Source organism: Gopherus flavomarginatus, chromosome 1, assembly GCF_025201925.1.
Source record: "Gopherus flavomarginatus isolate rGopFla2 chromosome 1, rGopFla2.mat.asm, whole genome shotgun sequence".
Classification (NCBI taxonomy): Eukaryota; Metazoa; Chordata; order Testudines; family Testudinidae; genus Gopherus; species Gopherus flavomarginatus.
Genome location: NC_066617.1, coordinates 47,318,611 through 47,340,352, shown reverse-complemented (window position 1 = coordinate 47,340,352; position 21,742 = coordinate 47,318,611). Strand labels below are relative to the sequence as shown.

The window sequence follows — 21,742 nt, the reverse complement described above, 5'->3', positions numbered from 1 at the left end:
CGGCTTCCATGTTTGTTGTACTTCAGTGACTTCAAGATCAAATTTGCTCAGTTGTCAAGTAACAAGATAGTTTTCACATTTTATAATAAAAGTTTTACAAAACTCACCCTCCTTTCTCTTCACTTCACTTGGGCTTGCAGAGAGGACCCATGACTACAGATAATGTCGGGGGGGGCGGAGTAGAGTGAGGGCAGCTGACTTCAGCAGTGTTACTGAGCATGCTCAGTCCATGCCAAGGAGCAAATCTGAGGAGACACATGACCCCGCATGCCTCCCCACATGTTGCCTCTGCGAGATGCCCACAATTCTTCACTACTTGCCCTTGCATAGGTTTCTAGGTCTTGGAGTTTCAGTCCTTTTCTCTTCAGACTCCTCTTGACAGAGCTTTCCATCATATCCTCAGTCTTCAACATGCTTTCTTGCTGTCATCTTCCTCCAAAGATTTCTTTACTGGCCATTCTTCCATTCTCCCATTCTTTTCACATGTCCAGCCCACCTCAAATGTGTGCTTTCCAGCCTATCTATGATTGAGAGTCCTAAAAAGAACAGGAGTACTTGCAGCACCTTAGAGACTAACAAATTTATTTGAGCATAAGCTTTCGTGGGCTACAGCCCACTTCATCAGATGCATAAAATGGAACATATAGTAAGAAGATATATATATATGTACACACACACACAGAGAGAACATGAAAAAGTGGAAGTAGCTATACCAACTATAAGAGGCTAATTAATTAATGTGAGCTGTTATCAGCAGGAGAGTCCTAAATTCATCTTTCCCCTAATTTCTTCCATGCTCATTCTGTCTGTCATCTGGTTGCCTGCCATTCTCCTCTGCTACTACCTGTATCTTCTTTTTTTCCACCTCGATAAGACTCACCATTTCCAAACCATATTGCAGGCAGGAACAAATATAAGCAGCCTATACTTTTCCTTTCAGTTTGTTACTTAAGTGCCAGTCTCACAGTACTCTTGCCACCTTTTTCACTGCTGCCCATCTGCACTGGGTTCTTCTTTTCAGTTCTCCTGATCTCTCTCCAATGGTACTAAGTTTACTTCCCAAGTACTGTAAATAAATTCTTTTTTCTGAGTCAGCTTCTCTCCTAAAACTTTGATCAACAGTTCTTCTTCCACCTTCCCTTCTTGCATAGCTTCAGTTTTCTTTATATTTACCTTTAAATCATGATCTTTAAACAGAGATGCTCACTTTTATATTATATTTACCAATTCCTTTTTGCTGTCAGTCAAAGGGCCAGATCATCAGCATATGTTAGTTTTCTCTGTGTCTCCACTGCCTTGGTTTTTCTACTAATTAACTCCATACTTAGGATGAAGAGAAGTGGACTCAGCACACTGTCTTGTTTCAACCCTGCCATCATCTCACAACTCTCTGAAATTCTATGTGTTGTTACCACCATAGCTCTGGACCTCCATATGGCTTCTCTATCATCTGCACTTCTTGAAGTCCTCCCTCAATCCCTCCGTCTCAATACTTGAAACACCAGCTCCCACTGAACCACGTCATATGGTTTCTCAAGATCAAAAAATGCTACATACCAGTTAACCCATTCATTTATCATTCTTTCAAACTTCTGTCTCATTGCAAATACTGTATCTATAGCACTCCTTCCTTTCCTAAAGCCATGTTGCTGCTCTCCTTTATTTTGCTACACTTTGCACCTCAACCGTGTGTCCAAAACTCTCTTAAGGACTTTGAGGTTAATTTAACAGGGTGATATCCTGATAGGTATTTGGATTTTTTGCACCACCCTTACCCTTCTAGAGAGGCACAATCAATCCCATTTTCTAGTCCTCTGGTGTCCTTGCTTGATACCAACAAACTCATAGTAATCTATGAAGCTACTTTGTTCCTGTATCTCCAACTGCCTCTATCATATCAACAGTTATTTCATCTTCACCAGCTGCTTTATCATTTTTCACCTTATTCAGTAATGTCTCTATCTCCTCCTCTACACAGATCAATAACTGTTGAGGCATCCCCATAAGTGTTGGCAGTGCTTCCATTCACAATTCCCTCTTTACATTTAACAGCCTTTGGGAATCTTTTTTCAATATCTCTACCACCTCTTTAGGGTTAGTCACCACACAGGTCCTATCCTTCACACATAAAGATTTCTTCTTATCTTGTGTTTCACTGTTCCTTTTTCATGCTAACCCAAACCCCAATTTCCTGCCATCATCTTCTTCCATCTATTTTTAGTCTCCTTTTTTACCTGTTTGCATGCATTTTTGATTGTCTCATTGTCACAACCTGCTTCCTCAAACTCTTTGAATAATAGTTTCTTTTTAATTTCACTTGTACATCCGACTTCCACCATCAGCTTGTTCTCTGAAAGCACTCATCTTACCACTTGTTCTGCCACACGTTACCTCCATTGACTTAATGAAACAGTCTTTTAATTTCCTCCATTCTTCCTCCACTGACTTCATTGTTGCTGGCAAAGCATGAAAGCCTTCCTTTATATTTTTGGCAGAACTGTTCCTTTCTCTTCACCCCCCCCCCACCTCCCATTTCTTCCTCAATTTCATCTTCCCTTCTGATTTCTCAGGTTGCATTGTTCTGACACATATTCACTTGGTATAACCTTTACATCTTTCATCATTTTCATATGTTCTCTTCTTATCAAAATATAGGACACCTGGGCTTTAGTTTTTCCAGTATAGTATGTCACTAGGTGGGAGTCTTTTTTCAAACTATGTATTCACCACTGAAAAGCCATTAAGAAACACCCCTCAACCTACTTCTCTTCTTTTGCATTTATATTACCAATGCCAAATTCACCCACCACTGCTTCTACTGGGCTCCCTTCACCAACATGGCAGTTTAAATCACCGCTGACAGGTAACAAGGTGTTACTCTCAACTATAACTGTTAGGGGGCTTATTCCTTCACCTTCTCACTTCCCTGGTCCTTCTCGCATGAACAGAGAGCAACAATACCCGAAGTCCTAAGGTGCAAACAATTCTATGTTTATTGGGGTGAACTTCCAGCAAGCATGATTCCAGTTTCCTTCCTCAGTCTCCCCCTTCCCAGCTCTGACACCACAGAGCCTTGCCTGTGTCCCTGTTTCTGTTCCAATCCCTTGTTCCCATTCTCCCCTTTAGCAAAACGTGATCCCAGTTCCCCCATCCCCAGTCCCTGTTCCCATCCTCCCGCCTTTTACTTCCTGATTGACTGCAGACTATATAGTAAAACTTGAGTTCTGCTTAGCTATACCATAACCAATCATTTTACTGAAATTTAACTAACAATCCTAACATATTGTTACATTGTTATTTAACCAATTATATTCCACCACCTTAATTGGTTTACACCCAACAAAATTAATTATACAGCAGACAGAAACAATGACAGAACCAGACAGAGATTATACAGACAAACAACAGGGAAGTGGAGACTACAGTCATAGAACAATACAGAAATGAGGATTTCACACCCCAGCTATTGATAAGTGAGTTCTTGCCAGACAGGATGCTATCAAACTAAGTTTCCTTTTACATCTTCTAGACTCTTCCCTTTCTCTGGAGGTCATAGAAATATCAGGACAGGATTGTATTCCTAACAGCCCAATAGCACCTTATTTCAATGTGACTAGCTTGGAATGTAAGGATGTGACCATACACTTCCCAGTTTATGGCTACCTCTTCTGCTTAGCAGAAGAACCAGGCCTCAGACTGTCACAGTAAGAGAAGGCTATTACACAGACAGACAGTGATTTTTTTAATCTTTCTTTTATACCTCTATAACTAGCTAAGTGATAAGAATACACCTAAATTCTTAAAGTATAGGCCTTTGCAGACAGGCCTGAATATCTATATCCTAACAATAACCACCACTTCTGCCAGCTCATTTCTAAAGCTCTCCTTCTCTTCCATAAGTCTGCCTTGCTGTGGAGCATATGCTGACATCACACATATAATCTTACTCTTTATCAACGTCCTCTAACATGGTATAAAAAGCATCTTTTTCAGCATCAGGCCTCATGTCACGTTGAGCATATCCACTAATAACTACAATACATCCTACCTTCAAACTCAAAATGATTGCTTTCAGGCATGGAGAATAAGCCTGCGAAGTCAGTTGTGCAGATTGCACCACCGGGACAAAATCAAAGCAACAGTGTGCCCTTCAGATGTGTCATTAGGCATGCAACAATTGAAAGGTCTGACTGCTGCAAGTCAGAGTTGTGCAGTCAGTGTTTAAATTCCACCATGTCTCCTGCATGCCACATACAACAGTCAACCTTTCCAGTTCTTTATCCAGGAGAGTCCTCTTTCCGACTGCTGTTAATGATCAGACATTCCATCCTCAGATACTGATGTTGCTTCAGAATGGGACATACCATCTTTATGTCAGGTACTTCCCTTCCATTTCTGTTTATGGAAGACTCATCATCATACAGTGTGAGTCCTCTGCATGCAGTAGAAGATTTAGATGGATCCTGAAGCTTGGTTCAATTGTGAGTAGTAGACGAAACTGCTGGAGCAGATAAAGCAGATGAAATTGCTAACGTTGTATGTGTTTTTCTTCTGCAAGTCAAAGCTAGAGATGTTTTACAGGGATGGCTTGCTAAGCCATTGCCCAACCCTCTCACTTTATCTGGGCTTGGGATCAGCACTAGGAACAAGACATTGTGGTGTGGTTATTACAGGTATAACTGAATGTAAAATTTGGCCCTCCAGCTGGAACTTAGTTAACTATCTTGTTGGTGCATATACCAGAATAGAAACCAGGTCCCATAGCATAGTAGACCTAAACAGAATAAATGTAGGAAAACCTTTAGTTTTGTCACAAAACTGAGCAGCTATGGTTCTGACTACCCACAGGGTTGATTAAGAAGCTGTCATTTCTATATAGTCACTCTTCTGAACATAAATGCACTTTTCTTCAGCGCAGTGTTTATCAGCAGGAGAAAACTTAAATTAGACAAATTATTGCCACGCACAAATTAGAGCTATCAATAAGGTGGAGGATATTATTAACATTAACTAAAGGCCAAATGAGATTATAGCTGGAAAATGTTTTATTATTTTTCCTTATTCAAGTAAAAATAGGAAAGGTGGTCAGAACTGAGATACTTCATATCTGAAGTTAAATCCAGCTTTTTACTGTCACTTAATACAACAGGCACAGAAAAACATCTTCACTATACAAACAGTCTTAAATATTTTATTTCCAAATTTTATATAACTCTTTGAAATACTATGGAAAAATATCCTGTGTCACAACCTTGAAATACATACATAGCTACTGAAATAGTGGAGGCTGACTGACCTAGGGTCTTTGCTACCATTAACATCAAACTGCAGTAGACTTGCACAAACATACAGTTATATTACCAACAGAGTGTTTTATTCTGCAACAAATGCAAACAAGAATGGAGCCAGAACTGCCTTCTAACTGTCCACAATGTTCCATTAGTGACAATGGGAGCGTTTAGTTGCTTTGCACTTTTGAAAATCTGGTCATTTATTTAGGTGCCTGACGTGGATTTAGAAACCTAACTTTAAGCACCATCTTGAAATTTTAGATCATGCATAAGTATAAATGATTCTTTCTAAATATGTAAATATATAGTCCACCTGATGTGTTGTGTTATACTGGGGGGAAATATAAAGATTATACCCCCCAAAAATGTAAGGTAGGTGCTGGAGACACCTGTATTGTGAAATACAGCTGCTAACTTAATGGAAAGTATGGGTCTCTTTCTGGTCTCTTTCCAGTCCTAAAATAACCTGCTCCTCACACCATCCTCATTTAGTCTTTAAAAGATAAAACCCATCCTATGCTACTCTTTCTACCCATTTTTGCAGAATCAGTATTGATGTCACTAGTTTTTAACAAATGTGATTAACAAAACTAAAACTACAGTAGGTGCATTAGTATCTCACAGTGTAACATACAGTTTTATATGTTGTTCTGGCCAGGTCTTGTAAAGCCACTAGACAGTTCTTTTTAGATAAAATAAGTATGGTCATTACCATCATTACATAGGTTGTTCCAGGCTATACCACCTGCTTATTTGATTCCCTCCATTAGCACTTCATTTCTTATCCTATAAAATCAGCCGCTCCTCCTCACCTTAAAGGCTACTGAATTTTGCCCTGACACATACCTCTGCTCTCATTTCTACTGATATCCCCTCCTGCTCCCTATGCCCTGCCCCCATCTTTGTGTTACTCGTCCCTTCATCTCCTTCTCTTATTCTTGGGTTCGGACCTGCCAAGTTACTGAAAGAGTCTCCCTGTTTTCACCCACTTCTCTCTTATCCCTCAAATCCCTGTGTAAAACATGTTTTATTCTCATCAGAGCAACTCCCAAATATTGCCTCTCCTGCAATGTTATCCTACATCTTGCTTTGTGTTTGGTTTTGTCCTATGTAGACTGTAAGATCTTTGGGATTGGGAGTGTGTCTTACCTATGTTGTGTAACATGCTATGCAAATTTACAGTCCTATGTAAATGTTTAATAGTAATTAATAACCCAACCAAATTAAAAAGCAAATGTAATTTAAGGGTATTTAGCTTATTCTTGAACTCAATAGCACTCAGTTACACATTTTGCCCTACAATACAACAAACTACTGGGTGTAGAGAAGAGAGTCCTCTTTATAAGCTGTCAATTGATGTTCCTCTAGATAATTCTTAATGTTGCTGTATTCCTCTACTAGAAAACCAGTATCTAGCATGAAAAAGGGGTGTCTGCAAGTCCCAGCAAGTCTGTGGATTGCCAGGAGGTTTGAAGGAATGAAAAAATATTTGAATCCAGATCGAGGAACTGTGTAGACTTAAGCACTAAATTAAAATGGAAATGATATACGTACATACAGCACATAGACATACAGACAAATGCATATGTGTATGAAATGTTATTTGCAAATTATAGTAAAAATAGTTTCTAGCTAGTTTGACTTTAAATCTGATACTTAAGAGTAGTTAATGTTTTTAAATAGATTTTGTTTTCTTTAACCCAGGTATGGTGACATGGTGCCGAAGACAATAGCTGGGAAGATTTTTGGTTCAATTTGTTCCCTGAGTGGGGTCTTAGTCATTGCTCTGCCAGTTCCTGTAATTGTCTCCAACTTCAGTCGTATCTACCACCAGAATCAACGAGCAGACAAGCGCAGGGCACAAAAGGTGCGCTCTCACTTCCATCCCACACTCTTGATTTGGTGCAAAGTAGATAAGAGATGGGGTTTTTTATATGGTGTATATTATCCAAGGGACCATAATTTATTAATAGGAGGGCTGCTATACATTCATGATAGCAGGGGCCCTAAGGCAAATTTACTAATTTTAAAGTATGTTTCAACTTTTTTTTTTGTGCAGAAATTGCTCCTTTCTTCTTCTTGGTAATGTCCACAGATCCACTACAATGGGTACTTTAGGCTGTTTGCAGCTTGGAGGCAGAACTAGCCCTGTCAGCCACTGGGAGTAGGGAAGTACCTTGTTTCCTGATGTTCTCTCCAGGTTTCTCTGCCTCCACAGTGGCTAGTGGCTCAGCCAGACCTCCCTGCAGATTTCTCAGGAAAATTCTAAATTTATTTCAAATTTTTAGACTAACAATTTGGTTCTGTCTGATTCCCAGCCATGTCCCAAGGCTGCATTTGCTTTTGAGGACATTGTCCTGTCAGCTCTCCTTCCCTTTCTGGGGCATTTACTGCAGCTGGCGCTCCTGCCGGCTTCAAGGACAGACCTAAGCCAAGAAATGGAAGGGTCTGTGTCTCATGCTCCCTCTCATTATTGAGTGTCCCATTAAAGAACTTGGCCAGCTCTGTGGGAAGAATGTGGTTTCCCTCATAGTCCTGTCTGGGCCAGATCACCTCCCCACACCCTTCCCTGAGTAGAATAGGAGCCAGGCAGGACTGGAGAGGCTGGGGGTTGTGCTGAATAAGATGCAGCCCAGGCCCAGTGGGGTTACCTTAGCCCCCTCCCCAAGCAGGAAAAGTGTCTGGCAGGATTGGACAAAAACTGGCTCCAAGGCAAGCAAACATTCTCCAGGAGGGAGTGAAGCCAGAAGGGCAGAGAAGGGCAGGGAAGATTGTGTCTGAGTCCCCATAGCCTACACCACCAGCCAGTGCTTAATTTGTAATAACAGAGGTGAGGCTCACGCAATTAAGTGATGGGGATCAAGCAATTTTTTTTTACTTTCGTAACTGATGCAGCAAGCCCAAAGGTGCCAGGGATATGAACTGCCAAGCCTAGAGGTGCCAGGGCTAAGCACTGGCTAGCCCTGGCACAGTTTAAGCACTGCCACCAGCCATACCTCTGACTGCAGGGCTCAGCCACCTCCTCCCACTCTTTTTCCCAATGGGTCGCAGATGGAGGGCTCCGGACACAACATGACTGAGACCTCCAGGGGAAACACAGTCCTACCTGGCTCCATTCAACAGAGGAGTGGAGCTTCTGGGGAGCCCATCCTTGAGCTCCAGGCCAGTACCTTCCTTGGGAGATCCAGAAAGAGCCCATGTGTGAGAGGGGAGACAAATAAGCCCAGCTTCTTGGAGGACAGAGGTATCACTAGTCTCTTGACTATTTTCAGAGAAATCTCTGTGTCCAATTTTACTTGACTAAGGGGTCTCTCACTATATAGGCCCTTTACAGGCATCCAAACCCAGGCAGGCATTCTCTCCGCTCTCTCCCTTGATCATGGAAACTCTGTGATCTGTTTCACACAGGTACATGGGGCTTTGGTCTTTGGGATCAGATGCTGAAATAAATCCATTCCCAGCTGTCTTGGTGATACAATGGAAAACTTTATGGAAAGACAAGGCAATTCAGTGTTATCAGAACAGTCGGCTTATAGAAAAGACTACAGAAACCCTCAGGTGACATCAGACTACCACCGCTAAATAAATTAACAAATAGAGACTGTCATCAGACACCCTAAATGCCCCTCCAGGCTTTCACAAGCAATGTTAACACTGGGGTGGGGAATAGGATTCACATCTGTTTCACACAGGTACATAGGGTATTGGTATTTGGGATTAGATCGGGGGTAGGCAACCTATGGCGCGTGTGCCAAAGGTGGCACGTGAGCTGATTTTCAGTGGCCACTGGTCCGGGGGGCTCTGCATTTTAATTTAATTTTAAATGAAGCTTCTTAAACATTTTTAAAACTTATTTACTTTACATATAACAATAGTTTACTTATATATTATAGACTTATAGAAAAAGACCTTCTAAAAATGTTAAACTGTATTACTGCCACGCGAAACCTTAAATCAGAGTGAATAAATGAAGACTCGGCACACCACTTTCGAAAGTTGGCTGACCCCTGGATTAGATGCTGAGACAAATCAGTTCCCAGCTATCATAGTGACTGTAATGAGCATTACAAACCCCATACAGAGTTGAGGCTGACGGGAGAGGAGATCCTTCCCTGTTTACCGGTAATCAGGCTGACCACACCCGCACACCGCTCCCAGAACTGCCAGTCTTGGAGACAAGCACCCACATCTGTGACCAATAAAGAAAATGAAGCCAGCTATAAAGGAGGGGGAACAGAGAGGCAAGGGAAGTAGAAAGGGATAGCAGAAGAAGAGTAATCCCGCACCAGGCTGCCTCTAAGAAACTGGCAGGGAGACAAAAGAAGGTGTCAAACCCTGGAATTTAAAGGCTGATAAACTCAATTTAGTAAGTTCCTAATTTCACTAAGTTCCTAAAAGTTAACAAATAGAGACTGTCATCAGACACCCTAAATGCCCCTCCATTTCTAATTTATTTTTTTTGAGGTGGGGCGACCACAGCTGCATGCAGTATTCAAGGTGTGGGCATGCCATGGATTTATATACTAGCACTAAGATATTTTCTGTCTTATTATCTATCCCTTTCCTAATGGTTCCTAATATTCTCTTAAATTTTTTGACTGCTGCTGCTTTTTTAAGAGCAGCTGTTTTTGGAGATTTATCCACAATGACTCCAAGATCTCTTTCTTCAGTGATAACAGCTAATTTAGACCCCAACATTTTGTATGTATAGTTGGGATTATGTTTTCCAATGTGCATTACTTTGCATCTACCAGCATTGAGTTTCATCTGCCATTTTGTTCTCCAGTCACCCGGTTTTGTGAGATCCCTTTGTAATTCTTCACAGTCATCTTTGGATTTAACTATCTTGAGTAATTAAGTATCATCTGCAAACTTTTCCAAATTATTTATGAATATTTTGAACAGCACAGGTCCCTGTACAGAGCCTTGGGGGAACCCCACTATTTATGACTTTACATTGTGAAAACTGACCATTTATTCCTACTCTTTGTTTCCTATCTTTTAACTGATCCATGAGAGGAATTTGCTTAAGAATCTTTGCTGAGGGAGATTGTCAACGGCTTTGTGGAAGTCACAGTACCCTATATCATCTGGATCACCTTTGTCCACATGCTTGTTGACCCCCCAAAGAATTCTAATAGATTGGTGAGATATGATTTCCCTTTAAAAAATCCATGTTGACTCTTCCCCAACACATCGTCTTCATCTATGTGTCTGGTAATTCTTTTCTTTACTATAGTTTCAACCTATTTGCCTGGTTCTGAAGTTAGGTTGCCAGCCTGTAATTGCCAGGATAGCCTCTCTAGCCTTTTTTAAATATCAACATTACATTAGTTATACTCCAGTCATCTGGCTAGCAATAGGTTATATACCACAGTTAGTAGTTCTGCAATTTCATATTTAAGTTCCTTCAGAACTCTTGGGTGACTACCATCCTATTCTGGTGACTTATTACTGTTTAATTTATCAATTTGTTCCAAAACCACCTCTACTGACACCTCAACCTGGGACAGTTCCTCGGACTTGGCATTTAAAAAGAATGGCTCTGGTTTGGGAATCTCCCTCACATGCTCTGCAGTGAAGACAGATGCAAAGAATTCATTTACATACTCAACAACAGCCTTGTCTTCCATGACTGCTCCTTTAACACCTTGATCGTCCAGTAACCCAACTGACTGTGTGACAGGCTTCCTGTTTCTGATGTACTTAAAATACTTTTGCTGTTAGTTTTTGTGTCTTTTGCTAGTTCCTCTTCAAATTCCTTTTTGGACTGTCTTATTATTCTTTTACACTTGACTTGCCTACGTTTATGCTCCTTTCTATGTTCCTCAGTAGGATTTGACTTCCAATTTTTATAAGATGCCTTTTTGCCTCTAATCACCTCTTTTAGTCTGCTGTTTAGCCGTGGTGGCATTTTTTTGCTCCTCTTACTATTTTTTTATTTGAGGTATACAAGCATGACCTTGGAACCTCATTCTTCTCCTTATAGCACTACCCAGACTGAACCCCTGCAGGAGGTGTCGTTATACTTCCTATCTATTAGAATGGGTCTCTCAATGGCTATGTTCTCCAATCAGATGAGTTTATTTTAAATGGGAGCTTTCTCCAATAAGATACTGTATTGTAATTTTAATTCAGAAAGGTAGTCCTCCCATGCCTGCCATGGCATTCATCCCCTAAGTAAATTCAAGAAATGTTCCTCCTTTGGTTAAGCAAAGTCCAGTCCTTAGAAGAACTGATAGGCTCAGGGCAGAGTAGTTGTCCTCTTCTGCATTTAGATATGTTAGATGACTACATGGCCATCAATACATAAATTCACCAAATTCTGTGTATTGGTCATCCAATTGTAGCCAACGCTATTTCTTTACTTTTGACAGCAGTCTTCTCCACATTTTAGAGGGGAAAGGTAGAAGAGATGTTTATATATAATCAATTTCACTTCTGATGTCCACTTTAAAAGAATGATCCCGCTTCCCACCCTGAATGCACACTGCTATTAAAATCCATTTGTAGCGAGATCTGTGAACCTTAGCATGAATAAGAACAGTAAAATGTATCCGTGCTTATATGAAAATTTCCTTTCTTCAAGTAATAAGGTCCACAGATATGACTCACCCTGGAGACCAGTGTATCATCCAGAATACAGATGGAAATTGACATCTGAAGACTTGGGTTTGGTAGGCGGAATTTACCATGTTGTGCCATAGAATAAATTGTTGTGCTTTTTCTTCAGAGTATAGTTACTGCAATATGTAATTTAGGAAAGTAGATTTGAATTATTCTGGCTGTGACATTTACCTCAACTGGAGGGAACTTCAGAAGACAGGGCATTCCCCTGCTGCCAGTGATTGACAGGTATGGTTCTTCCCCCAAGCTGGAAGCAGGCTGAAGTACCCATTTTACCTGATCTGTAGACTTTATTATTTAAAGGACATTTTCAGTTAGGCACAGGTTTTCCTGTTACATATATTCGGTGTATCATGGGTTGAATGTTAACAGTTATTTATAATAATACTATATGCTTCTCTTTTCTGTGGACCCATGTTTCTTCCTAAATGCTCTCCCCGTTTTCCATCCCCTCTTTTGCTTCACCTTTTGTATAGCTATCCATTAACCCTTATGGTATGTTTAATGTATTATCAGCCAAGGAATCTCAGGCCTTGTCTACTCTAAAGGGAAAAGTCTATCTAAGCTATGCAATTTGGGTTACATGAATAGCATAACTCAAATCAACATAGGTTAGATCTACTTACCGCAGGGCCACACTACACAACGTCGACAAGAGACTCTGTCCCATCAACTCCTCTTGATCTTCTCGATCAGGTGGAGTACAGGAGTTGATGGGAGAGCGATCGGTGGTTGATTTAGCGGGTCTAGTAAAGGTAGACTCTAGTAAAGACCCGCTAAATCAACCACCGGTGCATCGATTACCATAGTATCAATCTTCTGGTAAGTGTAGACAAGCCATAAGAGTAGCTCCTTCAGAGTCTACCAACAATGGTCCCTAGATATCTTGAGGAGTCCTTAATTGCCAATCTCAATTATCACTTTCTCTCCAGAAAAGCATTTCATCATTCCTTAATAATGTCCAAAGAATTAACTGGTACCATAAATTAAGTATATGGTCTTTTATGTGATCATGATCTGACAAGGCTTTTACACTTTTATATAGCAACTTTTATCCTGAAGGTTGGCTGATCTTTTATTTTACTTACTGACTGTGTACATAACGTATCTATCTGTCAAGTTACGAATAACTTTAGGTATTACTGACATACAACTAGCTCTGTAAAGTGCAACAACTGCTTAATAGCACCTGGCAGCTCAAGGCAGAGCATTTGCATTAGGGCATAATGCTGGCTACCATTGTTTAAAACTTAATTGAAATGTTAACTTCGTTGAGATTACAGAGGTATATCTGATGTAAGAATCCAGCCCAGATTTTTTAATGTAGTAATAAAGCATGTTAAGCTTGTGCTTAGTGAGCAATTATTTATAGAACCGCCATTTTTTAAATGCAGGATATCAATTTGAATATAAATAACACTTCCTTCTTCACTAAGTGTTGATGTCATTTAAATTCTCATCACCAATCTAAAGTAAATTATGTGCAGTTAGTGGAAAACAATAAAGCAAAGCAAGAAATATTGGCCTGAGCTCTGTTAGATATAAGTGTAAATTACACTTACACCCACTGTAAAGCCCCTTTATACTACCAGAATGGTGTAAAGGGCCCTTAGTGGAACTGAGAATTCAGGTCATTTAGTCCATTGTTCTTGAATCCACATGACATATTAAGGCAGTGATACTTAACCCTCAATGGTTCAGGAGCCAAATTAGCAATCAACGGTACCCCAAAGATCCACAGTAGTGTGAATTCATTGTGTCATTTAGTGTTTACAATTGATACTAATAACATATTAAAAGTATCCTGATTGGTTAATAATTAAATCACAATGTTTTAATATCATATGCTGCAAACAACCACAGGAGACACATTAAATTGCCACTTGCAGCTCGCAAGCCTCAATGTGAGTATCACTGCATTAAGATATTGTTCTTATCTTTACATTAGAAGATCATGAAGGTGCCGAGTAAACACTAACTAGAGAATTTGTACTGTTTCCATAGCGATAGGAAGAGAGGTAGCTATCTTGGTGGCCAGCAGAATGGACACAACACTATTAATGTTGCATTTTGTGCTATTGAAAAAGCTGATTAAAATGGACCAAATGTATCTCTTGGTAAATCTGACAGAGCTAATTTCCAGTGAGGCATAAGAAGCTTCCATTTTGCAGAGTTCCTACCATGGAATAATATTAATATTACTATGTTTTGTGCTGGTGCTACATCTAAACATTTATGAAATTTGGGGGACTAATCTATAAACGTAAATTCAAAAGACAGAAGAAAAGCAAAGAGCTCAAAAGAGATGTATGGAACCTTTATCATCATGGAGAAAAGAAGTTGGAGACCCATAAGAATGTGAGCTGATAGTCCATTTGCTGGAAAGTTTAAGATTGAAGACTATGGTGGAATTTTACCAAAGCAGCTAAAAGAGCCTTTCTAGTTCAGATATTTTGTACTTTCCCCAAAGATTGCAAAAATTCACAGAGCACTTCTACTGCTGCAGCCATATCTACAAAACATCAGTGTCCTAGGGACTAAGGGAAGAAATGGAAAGTTTCACAGTAAGGAGGATGGTTTTCTGTGGAAGAGTTTAGTCGTCTCTCTTTTTCCAGGCACTGCTGCTCAAAAGGAGAGTAGGACGAGGTTTGTGTTGGCTGAAAAAAAGAAGTATCTGACAAAACGTTCTGGTGACAGGCACTAATGAAAAAATGTTGTCTTCTCTTCCTCTTGTGACATACAGAAACCAAACATTTTCCACCTGGCACCTCTCGGGGACTAAACTTATATTATACTTCTACTAAGTTGCATCAGAGCACTCTATCAAAAGCAGCCAAATATAAACATCTCAGAACAGTTCCTTTTTGGCAGCATATTATATGATCATTGGTGCTGTGACGATTTTAAAAAGAAGCAGCAGAATTAATTATTAGAACAACCAGCAGTGTTTATTGGACATGCATTTGCTTGGAAATGCACCTGGAAATGAAGGGAGCATGTTATGAAACAAAGCTTGCCCCCCATTCCTTCAGCCTAAAACCTAGCACCAGGGATTCTTTATTCCATAGAGTGCCAGCACTAATGCCTTCTCAGTGTCGGAAGGGCAGGGGAAAAATACAGAGGAGCCACTGTGTTCTCTCCTTTCTGTGAAATGAGTGGTATTGCGGACATATTTTTCTGCCCTCCACACTCTGTAGTAGATGGACGTGTATGATCCCATTTTTATGAACCCCTCATTTGTGTGGCAGTCATCCTCCTACTCTTCTCAGTTCCTTCTTCATCCAGAAGACATGCTGGGAACTGCCATGCTCTGACTCTTCTCACTCAAGCTCGCACTTACCAACCCAACACTATTTAGAAATCTTCTCAGATATTGGTTGGCAAACTATATCTATTTTGTTTCCCATCTCCCAGGAAGATTGAGTATGGCAGCTGGAAGGCCATTGCCCTGACAAAGAGAGGGAACACAGATGAAGAACTAGTGTTTAACATTTTGAGCCTGCTATCTTCCCTCAAAGATCTGAACCAAAGGATCTGAATTTTTAAAAGGTGGTTTACATGGGATCTGACTGAGTGATTTATACAATAATTCCCTCAAAGAACTTTGTAGTAGACTTGACAACTAGAAGCTATTATTGTTGTTATTTTATTTGTATTATCTTAGCACATAGGAGCTCAAGCCATAAAGTTCACTCAACCCCCAATGACACCCAATATTTGACAGCATTCAGAGCTACTGAAAGTGGCATTCCCCTGCCATAGTCCATATACCCATAAACATCTTTGAATGCATCTTGTTATTAAAAAAACAACAACCTATCATAACAAATGTATGTAATTTTCCTGTCCTTGGATGCAGGGTTTTTTGTTTTTGTTTCAATAACAAAGACCCTTTCTCCTATTTTTACAAAGACACAAAAGTTTGGAAGAATTTAGAGCATCAGGTTTCAGAGTGGAACTCAGATTTTATTTTGTTTTTTATCTGTACTAGCAACCAGCAATGTATAGAACTGATCCTGAATAAGCGTCTGTTCCATTATGATAGTTTTTTGCAACCTTAACTTAGACAATGAAATTATCCAGCCTCCTCCATGAGAATTTATTGCATAATGTATAGTGCTTACAATCCTTTGGCTGGCCTAAGCCTTTATTAAGTCAGTTGTGGGGAGGGTCTGAAGCCACCAGGAGCAGTGAACTAGTTATCTTTTAGGGTCTGATCCAAAGCCCATTAAATGCAATGAATGGACTTCTGTTCACTTCAGTAGGCTTGTGATCAGTCCCCCTGCGAGAAGCATTTTCTAGAATTTAAAACATTAGAATGAAAGTCAGGATATCTGGTTCCTGGCTGTCACAGATTTGCTGTGCAATCTTGGGCTCTCCAGTCTGTCTTGCCACCCACTCAAGCTGGACTTAGTGATAAATGATCACTTACACCAAAAATCACAAAATATTCAGGTTCGTCCAGTCCCAAGAGACCAGTCACTCACCCTAGATCAATTTGTATCTTAGATCTTATACCAAAGACAATGCATGTAGCCAATCTTATAATTAACTAAATGTTTATTACCTAGGAAAAAGAAATAAGAGTTATTTACAGGTTAAAGAAAGCAATCCTATATGCAGTCTGTGATTCAGAACATGACAGATATGTAGTAATATGTCAGGACTGAATGTCTTTTTAGGGCTTAACCTGAGGATCTCTGCTTCCTGTTTCTCAGTGCCAGCCCTTGTAAGAATCCAAACAACAAAGATGATAAATTTTCAAGTTAGCTATTTTTATTTCCCTCTTCCAGCATTCAAACCGATGGGATGAAGCCTTCTGCATGTACTTCTTCGTGGGTGAAAAGGGCAATCAATAAAACTTTTGTCCTACAATGGCCCACTTAATTTTTGATAGTCCTCCCGGATGGGCAGGGAGAGCAAGTCTTCCCATCTGAGTTCTCAAGTTCAGAGCAGGATTTTTACAGTTATAAAACAAGCATATATTTTACCTTCGTAGCATAGAATACAGACATTGTAAGTAAGATTAATGGATGCACCAATTTACAAGCATTTCATATAGTCTAAACACTAAATATTTCTTATAAGACTAATATCTCTTTTGAACAGAACTAACATACAGGTGAGTCGGTTTGGTTTTCAGCTATAGTTTCAGTTTTTATCTAATGCCTACGGCCTTGGCCAGAGCTGGCACTTGGTTTACCAGCATCATACCTGTAACCATGTGTCACATGCTGCAAGCAGAATTGTCTCCATAGTTGCTTTCCACTCTATTTCTCGGATTCCTTGGCTGTCTGCTGAGAAGACTCTCTCTCCCTTTGGAAGTATGAGGCAGAAAAAGAAGAATAATTTCATTCCTCAGAACTGATCCAGATCATGATTGGAGAAGATATTTGGCTAATGCAGTGACCCTGTTGTCTCTCCCCATGCACGCTATTCCAGGATCATATTATACTAGCAGGAATGAAACAGTAAACAAACGGGTTTATTCTATGATGCCATAGGAGTTGGAGAAGAACTATCCCCCTATTTTCTGAAAACTTCAACATAGTAATTATTGAGAATGGAAAAAGTCATATTACCTCAAAACAGAGCATTGAACTCTCTCTTCTACTGCAATAGCTTTAAACTCTTCACTTGAGCTTATAGTCTACTAACAAAGTTCAAGTTTGCTAAATCATTGTTCTGCACTTGGCTTTAGGAATCAGAAATCTGTGGATTGAGCATGACGACAAAGTCAATCTCACTTTGATATACAGGGAACCAGTCATAAAAATTTCTGCAGGAATCGTACTGAGGACTCCACACTTTCCAGGAAGCCAACAAAGCGAAGACTATTCTGCAACTTCTGCTTTTGGTATTATTGATCTTGAGAGTCTTCTCTTTAAACATAAGGTATCCTCTCTATTGTTAGCTTCCCACTATTTAGTCTACACTACGTGACTCAATATTTCAAACTGACAATTTTACCAAACATTTCTTAAGGAAGCTCAATCATCTTCCATCCATCATCCTCCACCCACAGATTAGCACCTCCTCTGGACAGCTACCAGAGAGTGGTCCTACTGGGTTCCAGGGAGCTGGACAGGCACAAGCCTGCACACAACTAAAGGACCCTCCCCCAGCCTATGGGGAGGATCCACTGAGCCTGGGACTCAAATAATTATGGGGCAGGGAGAGGAACAGAAAAAATAACAAGGACATGGTGTGATGGTCAAAGGGTCAAAAGTAGGGAACCGGAAAGGGACACCAAGCAGAAAACCTTGGACAGCACCCACTGCTCCTCAAAGGTGTCAAGGGAGCCAGCAGACATCGCCCAGAGGAACTCTGCCCAGATACGTGAATGGAGAGAGGAACGGAAATAGGACCTCAAGTCACAGAGAACCCCTTCAGCCAACATCCTCTCCCTGGTGTTATAGATGGCCACTTTGGCCATCAGTAGGAGGAGGTTGATGAGGAGGTCCCGCGACTTTGTGGGGCCATAAATAGGGTGTGCATATAAGAAAAGGTGGAGGGAGAAGAGCAGCCAAAAATGCAACAGTAGGTCTAGGAGGAACGGGAAAAGGGGCTGCAACCTGGTGCACTCAAGGTAGACGTGCACCGGTGTCTCCCTCAAAAGGGACAGGCATCAGGGACGAGGTGAACCATGCCAGGCACACGCCCGTGCTCACAGCTCTGTGCAGGAGCCACCAATCAATATCCCTGGTGGGCCGTGGGACCAAGGTGGAATATAGGCTGACCCACCAGGGTTTCTCACTTTCAAGAGATGGCAATAGGTCCCACTACTTAATGTCGGGGTGGGACATGAGGGTTGAGGATATGGAGAGGATGGCACATGAGTGTGTACATATGTGCCTTTGGCGCAGTTCAAAAATGAACCAGCTGTAGGTCATGCCACCGGCTAAAAGTGTGTGAGTGGAATGGCCGGGGGGGCTCATGGGGAAAGGGCCCTTTGAACAGATCTGGAAGGCTTGGGTTGTGGGGTGGGCAGGGAGCACCCTCAGGCGATAAAGCTGCCCTCACCTCCTGAAGTACACACTGCAGAGTTCAAAGGGTGGAGAGCCCCATGTGCTGAGCAAGCGACAGGGGATCCACCCAGGCTCCCCAGTCATATTCTGGGCAGTCTCCAATTCTGATGACTCCTGACAGGACCATCCTCTGGCACTCCGCCACCTGCACACCAAGTTGGGGATTGTGTAGCAGGGGTCCACATGGAAATCTACCCCCTCAGCGGCTACCACAGACCTGGTTGCTGATACCAGCTTCCAGGTCCAGAGGAGGTCCTAGTAGAAGACCAGCAGCTCATAGAGGTCTCACGGAAGACCTCTCGTATGGAGATAAAAGATCTGCCGGTCATATTGGAGCCCTCGGAAGCAACGCAGGAAGGCATGCGCCAACGTGCTCCACACTAGGCTACCTGCACTATAAAGAAGTCTCTGCAGGGCCTGGAGGCAGAAGGCATAGATTTGAGTGCGAAGGCAGATCAGGCCCTGTACTCCTTCCTCCAGAAGGAGACTCAAGACCCCTGCAGAGACCCCGTGCAGTCCTGGCCAAAAGAACTCCAGGACCACTTTCTGGAAGTAGGCCAGGAAACCTAGGTCCAGGATCAGGGTGTTGAGCTGGTGCCAGAGCATGGACAGGACTAGCTGATTGAACACCACTTCCCTCCCCCACAGGGAAAGGCACTGGAGTAGTCCTGTCCACGTCCACAGTTGCTCAAATACCGTGCCCTCCAAACCTTGCCAGTTCTCCGGTGGAGAAGGATGCATGGTGGTAAGGTAAACGCTGAGATAGAGCAGCAGATCCGTGCTCCACCGAATGGCCTGAAGCCCTAGTGGAAGGGTGCTCACCTGCCACTCATCCCCAACCACCAGGTCAGAGCTCTTGACCCAGTTGACCTGGGTGGAGAAGGCTATCGAGAAGATGGCCTGGCAAGCCTCCACCCATACCAGGTCACCCAGGACCTGGATCATGAGAAGCATGTCATTGGCATTCGCTGAGAGGATCAGCTACAACTCTGGCTCACAGAGCATCAACCCTGTCAATCTCCTACGGGGGAGATGGAGAAAGGACTCGATGGCCAGAGTGTACAGCTGGCCTGACAGCAGACAGGCACCCCTCGTCTGAAGCTGACTGGTGCGGTCAGAGTTCAGTGGAGCTTAACCAAACACTCTGAGGAGGTGTACAGCACCTGGAGAAAATCCACAAACTGGGGTCTGAAGCCAAATGCCCACAAAGTGCTCAGGAGATACCCATGGTCCACTCTGTTGAATGCCTTCTCCTGGTCCAGAGACAGGAGGGCAAACAACAGACCATCCCTACACTTGAGCTCTAAGAGGTCCCAGGCCAGATATAGATGATCAAAGATGGTGAGGCCCAGGTAGATCTGGTTAGGGTGGAGCAAGACAGGACACCAGTTCTGAAGGTTGCAGAAGTTCCCCTTCTTTGAAAGCAAGGTGAGCACAGCCTGCCTTCATGACAGAGAGGCGTCTAGCCCCTCTCTTTGGTGGCTGGAATGGGGGAACCTGAGACTGAGACCAGGACCTGGGCCGGGAGGCAAAAATAGGCAGCAAGGGGTGGGTGGGACAGGCAACATAGGGAAAGGGGGCAAACTGCTGGGGAAAGGCCTGTGGGCAAAGAAAGGGTGGGGGAAGGCCACCTGCCAAGAGCAGCAGAGAAAGGGAGGGCAAGTCCAAGGGGACGGGAAAGGCATGTGCATTTGTGGTTTAAAAGCCCTTGCTCGATGCTGCAAAAGCCAAGTGGATAAAGGCCAGGCAAGCGGCCAAGTCCAGGAGTGGAGAGCAGTCAAAATGGTGAGAAAGGGTGATGGAGTAGGGGAAAGGCTCCACATCTCTCTCCCACCCCGACCTTCCGAACAACAACAAGAACCACCACAGGAGTAAAGATGTTAAAGTCAGTCAGTCCTGTGAAAAAAACCCTCTACAATGTCCTGCAGTAGCTCCAGATGTACCACGCACTGCAACTCTTCTTCCTCCTCCTAACACCAGCAGCAAACAGCCAGCCGAGAGAGACCCCACAGATGGGAGCAGGCCAGCAGGGCTCCCCAAGGAGCAGCAGCAACCAGCTGGTGAGGTAGCGGAGAGGGATGGGACAGGGAGGGGGTTCTGGCCCAGACAAAAGCTAAAGAGGGTGCTCTGAGACCAGCAGCAACAGCTCCACACCCACAAGTTAGTGGTAGAAGGCAGGCATATCAGCCCTAGAATGGTAAAGACCCTGTCCCCAGGAGCTGAAAACAGCTTCTCTCAGGTCAACAAGAGACTCACGAGTCCAATTAAGGATCTTTCAAAACCTCTTTTTCTGGTGAGAGGGGATGAGGAGAGATGGAATATAAGCTGTGTCAGGAAGAAAAGGCTTCTCCTAGGTGTAAGGCAGCTCTCCTCCCTGTAGGGGAAGCAACCACGCTAACAGACTGTTTGAGTAAGGACTAGCACTCAGAGGCCAGCATAATGAGGCAATACCCCTCAGGGAAAGGTATTCTCTTTTTGTTTGGCTGAAGAGAACTTCTTGGCCTACTTTTTATCTTGAAAATACTGAAGAATAAAAGCTCTCCAGAGTGGGACTGATTTACTCCAGGTGTGCCCCCCCTCCGCCCTCCCAGAGAAGGAATTGCTGAGCCTGGTGAAATAAAGGAGGTGCTTTGCCACACTACATAAACAAGAGTTAATCTGGCCCATCCTCTCTCAACAATTTGTTTAAAATTTCAAGAGAATGCTCAGACTGGGACAAGTGGTGATTCGTATTAAGTATCATTATACAGGTAGGCATAAACAAGATGTAACAAACACTTTGCAGCAAGTAGAAGG

The 21,742-nt window shown here is 42.3% G+C and overlaps 1 protein-coding gene across 3 annotated transcripts in view; it reads left to right on the top strand.

Annotated features, from left to right (window-relative positions):
• The window catches only part of KCND2 (potassium voltage-gated channel subfamily D member 2), a 454,049-nt gene that overhangs the window by 413,221 nt on the left and 19,086 nt on the right, over nucleotides 1-21,742 (top strand). For all 3 annotated transcript variants that reach the window (XM_050936206.1, XM_050936204.1, XM_050936205.1), the window contains exon 3: nucleotides 6,996-7,158. In XM_050936206.1, the coding sequence (XP_050792163.1) occupies nucleotides 6,996-7,158 (163 nt within the window). The remainder of the gene's footprint in view (nucleotides 1-6,995; nucleotides 7,159-21,742) is intronic.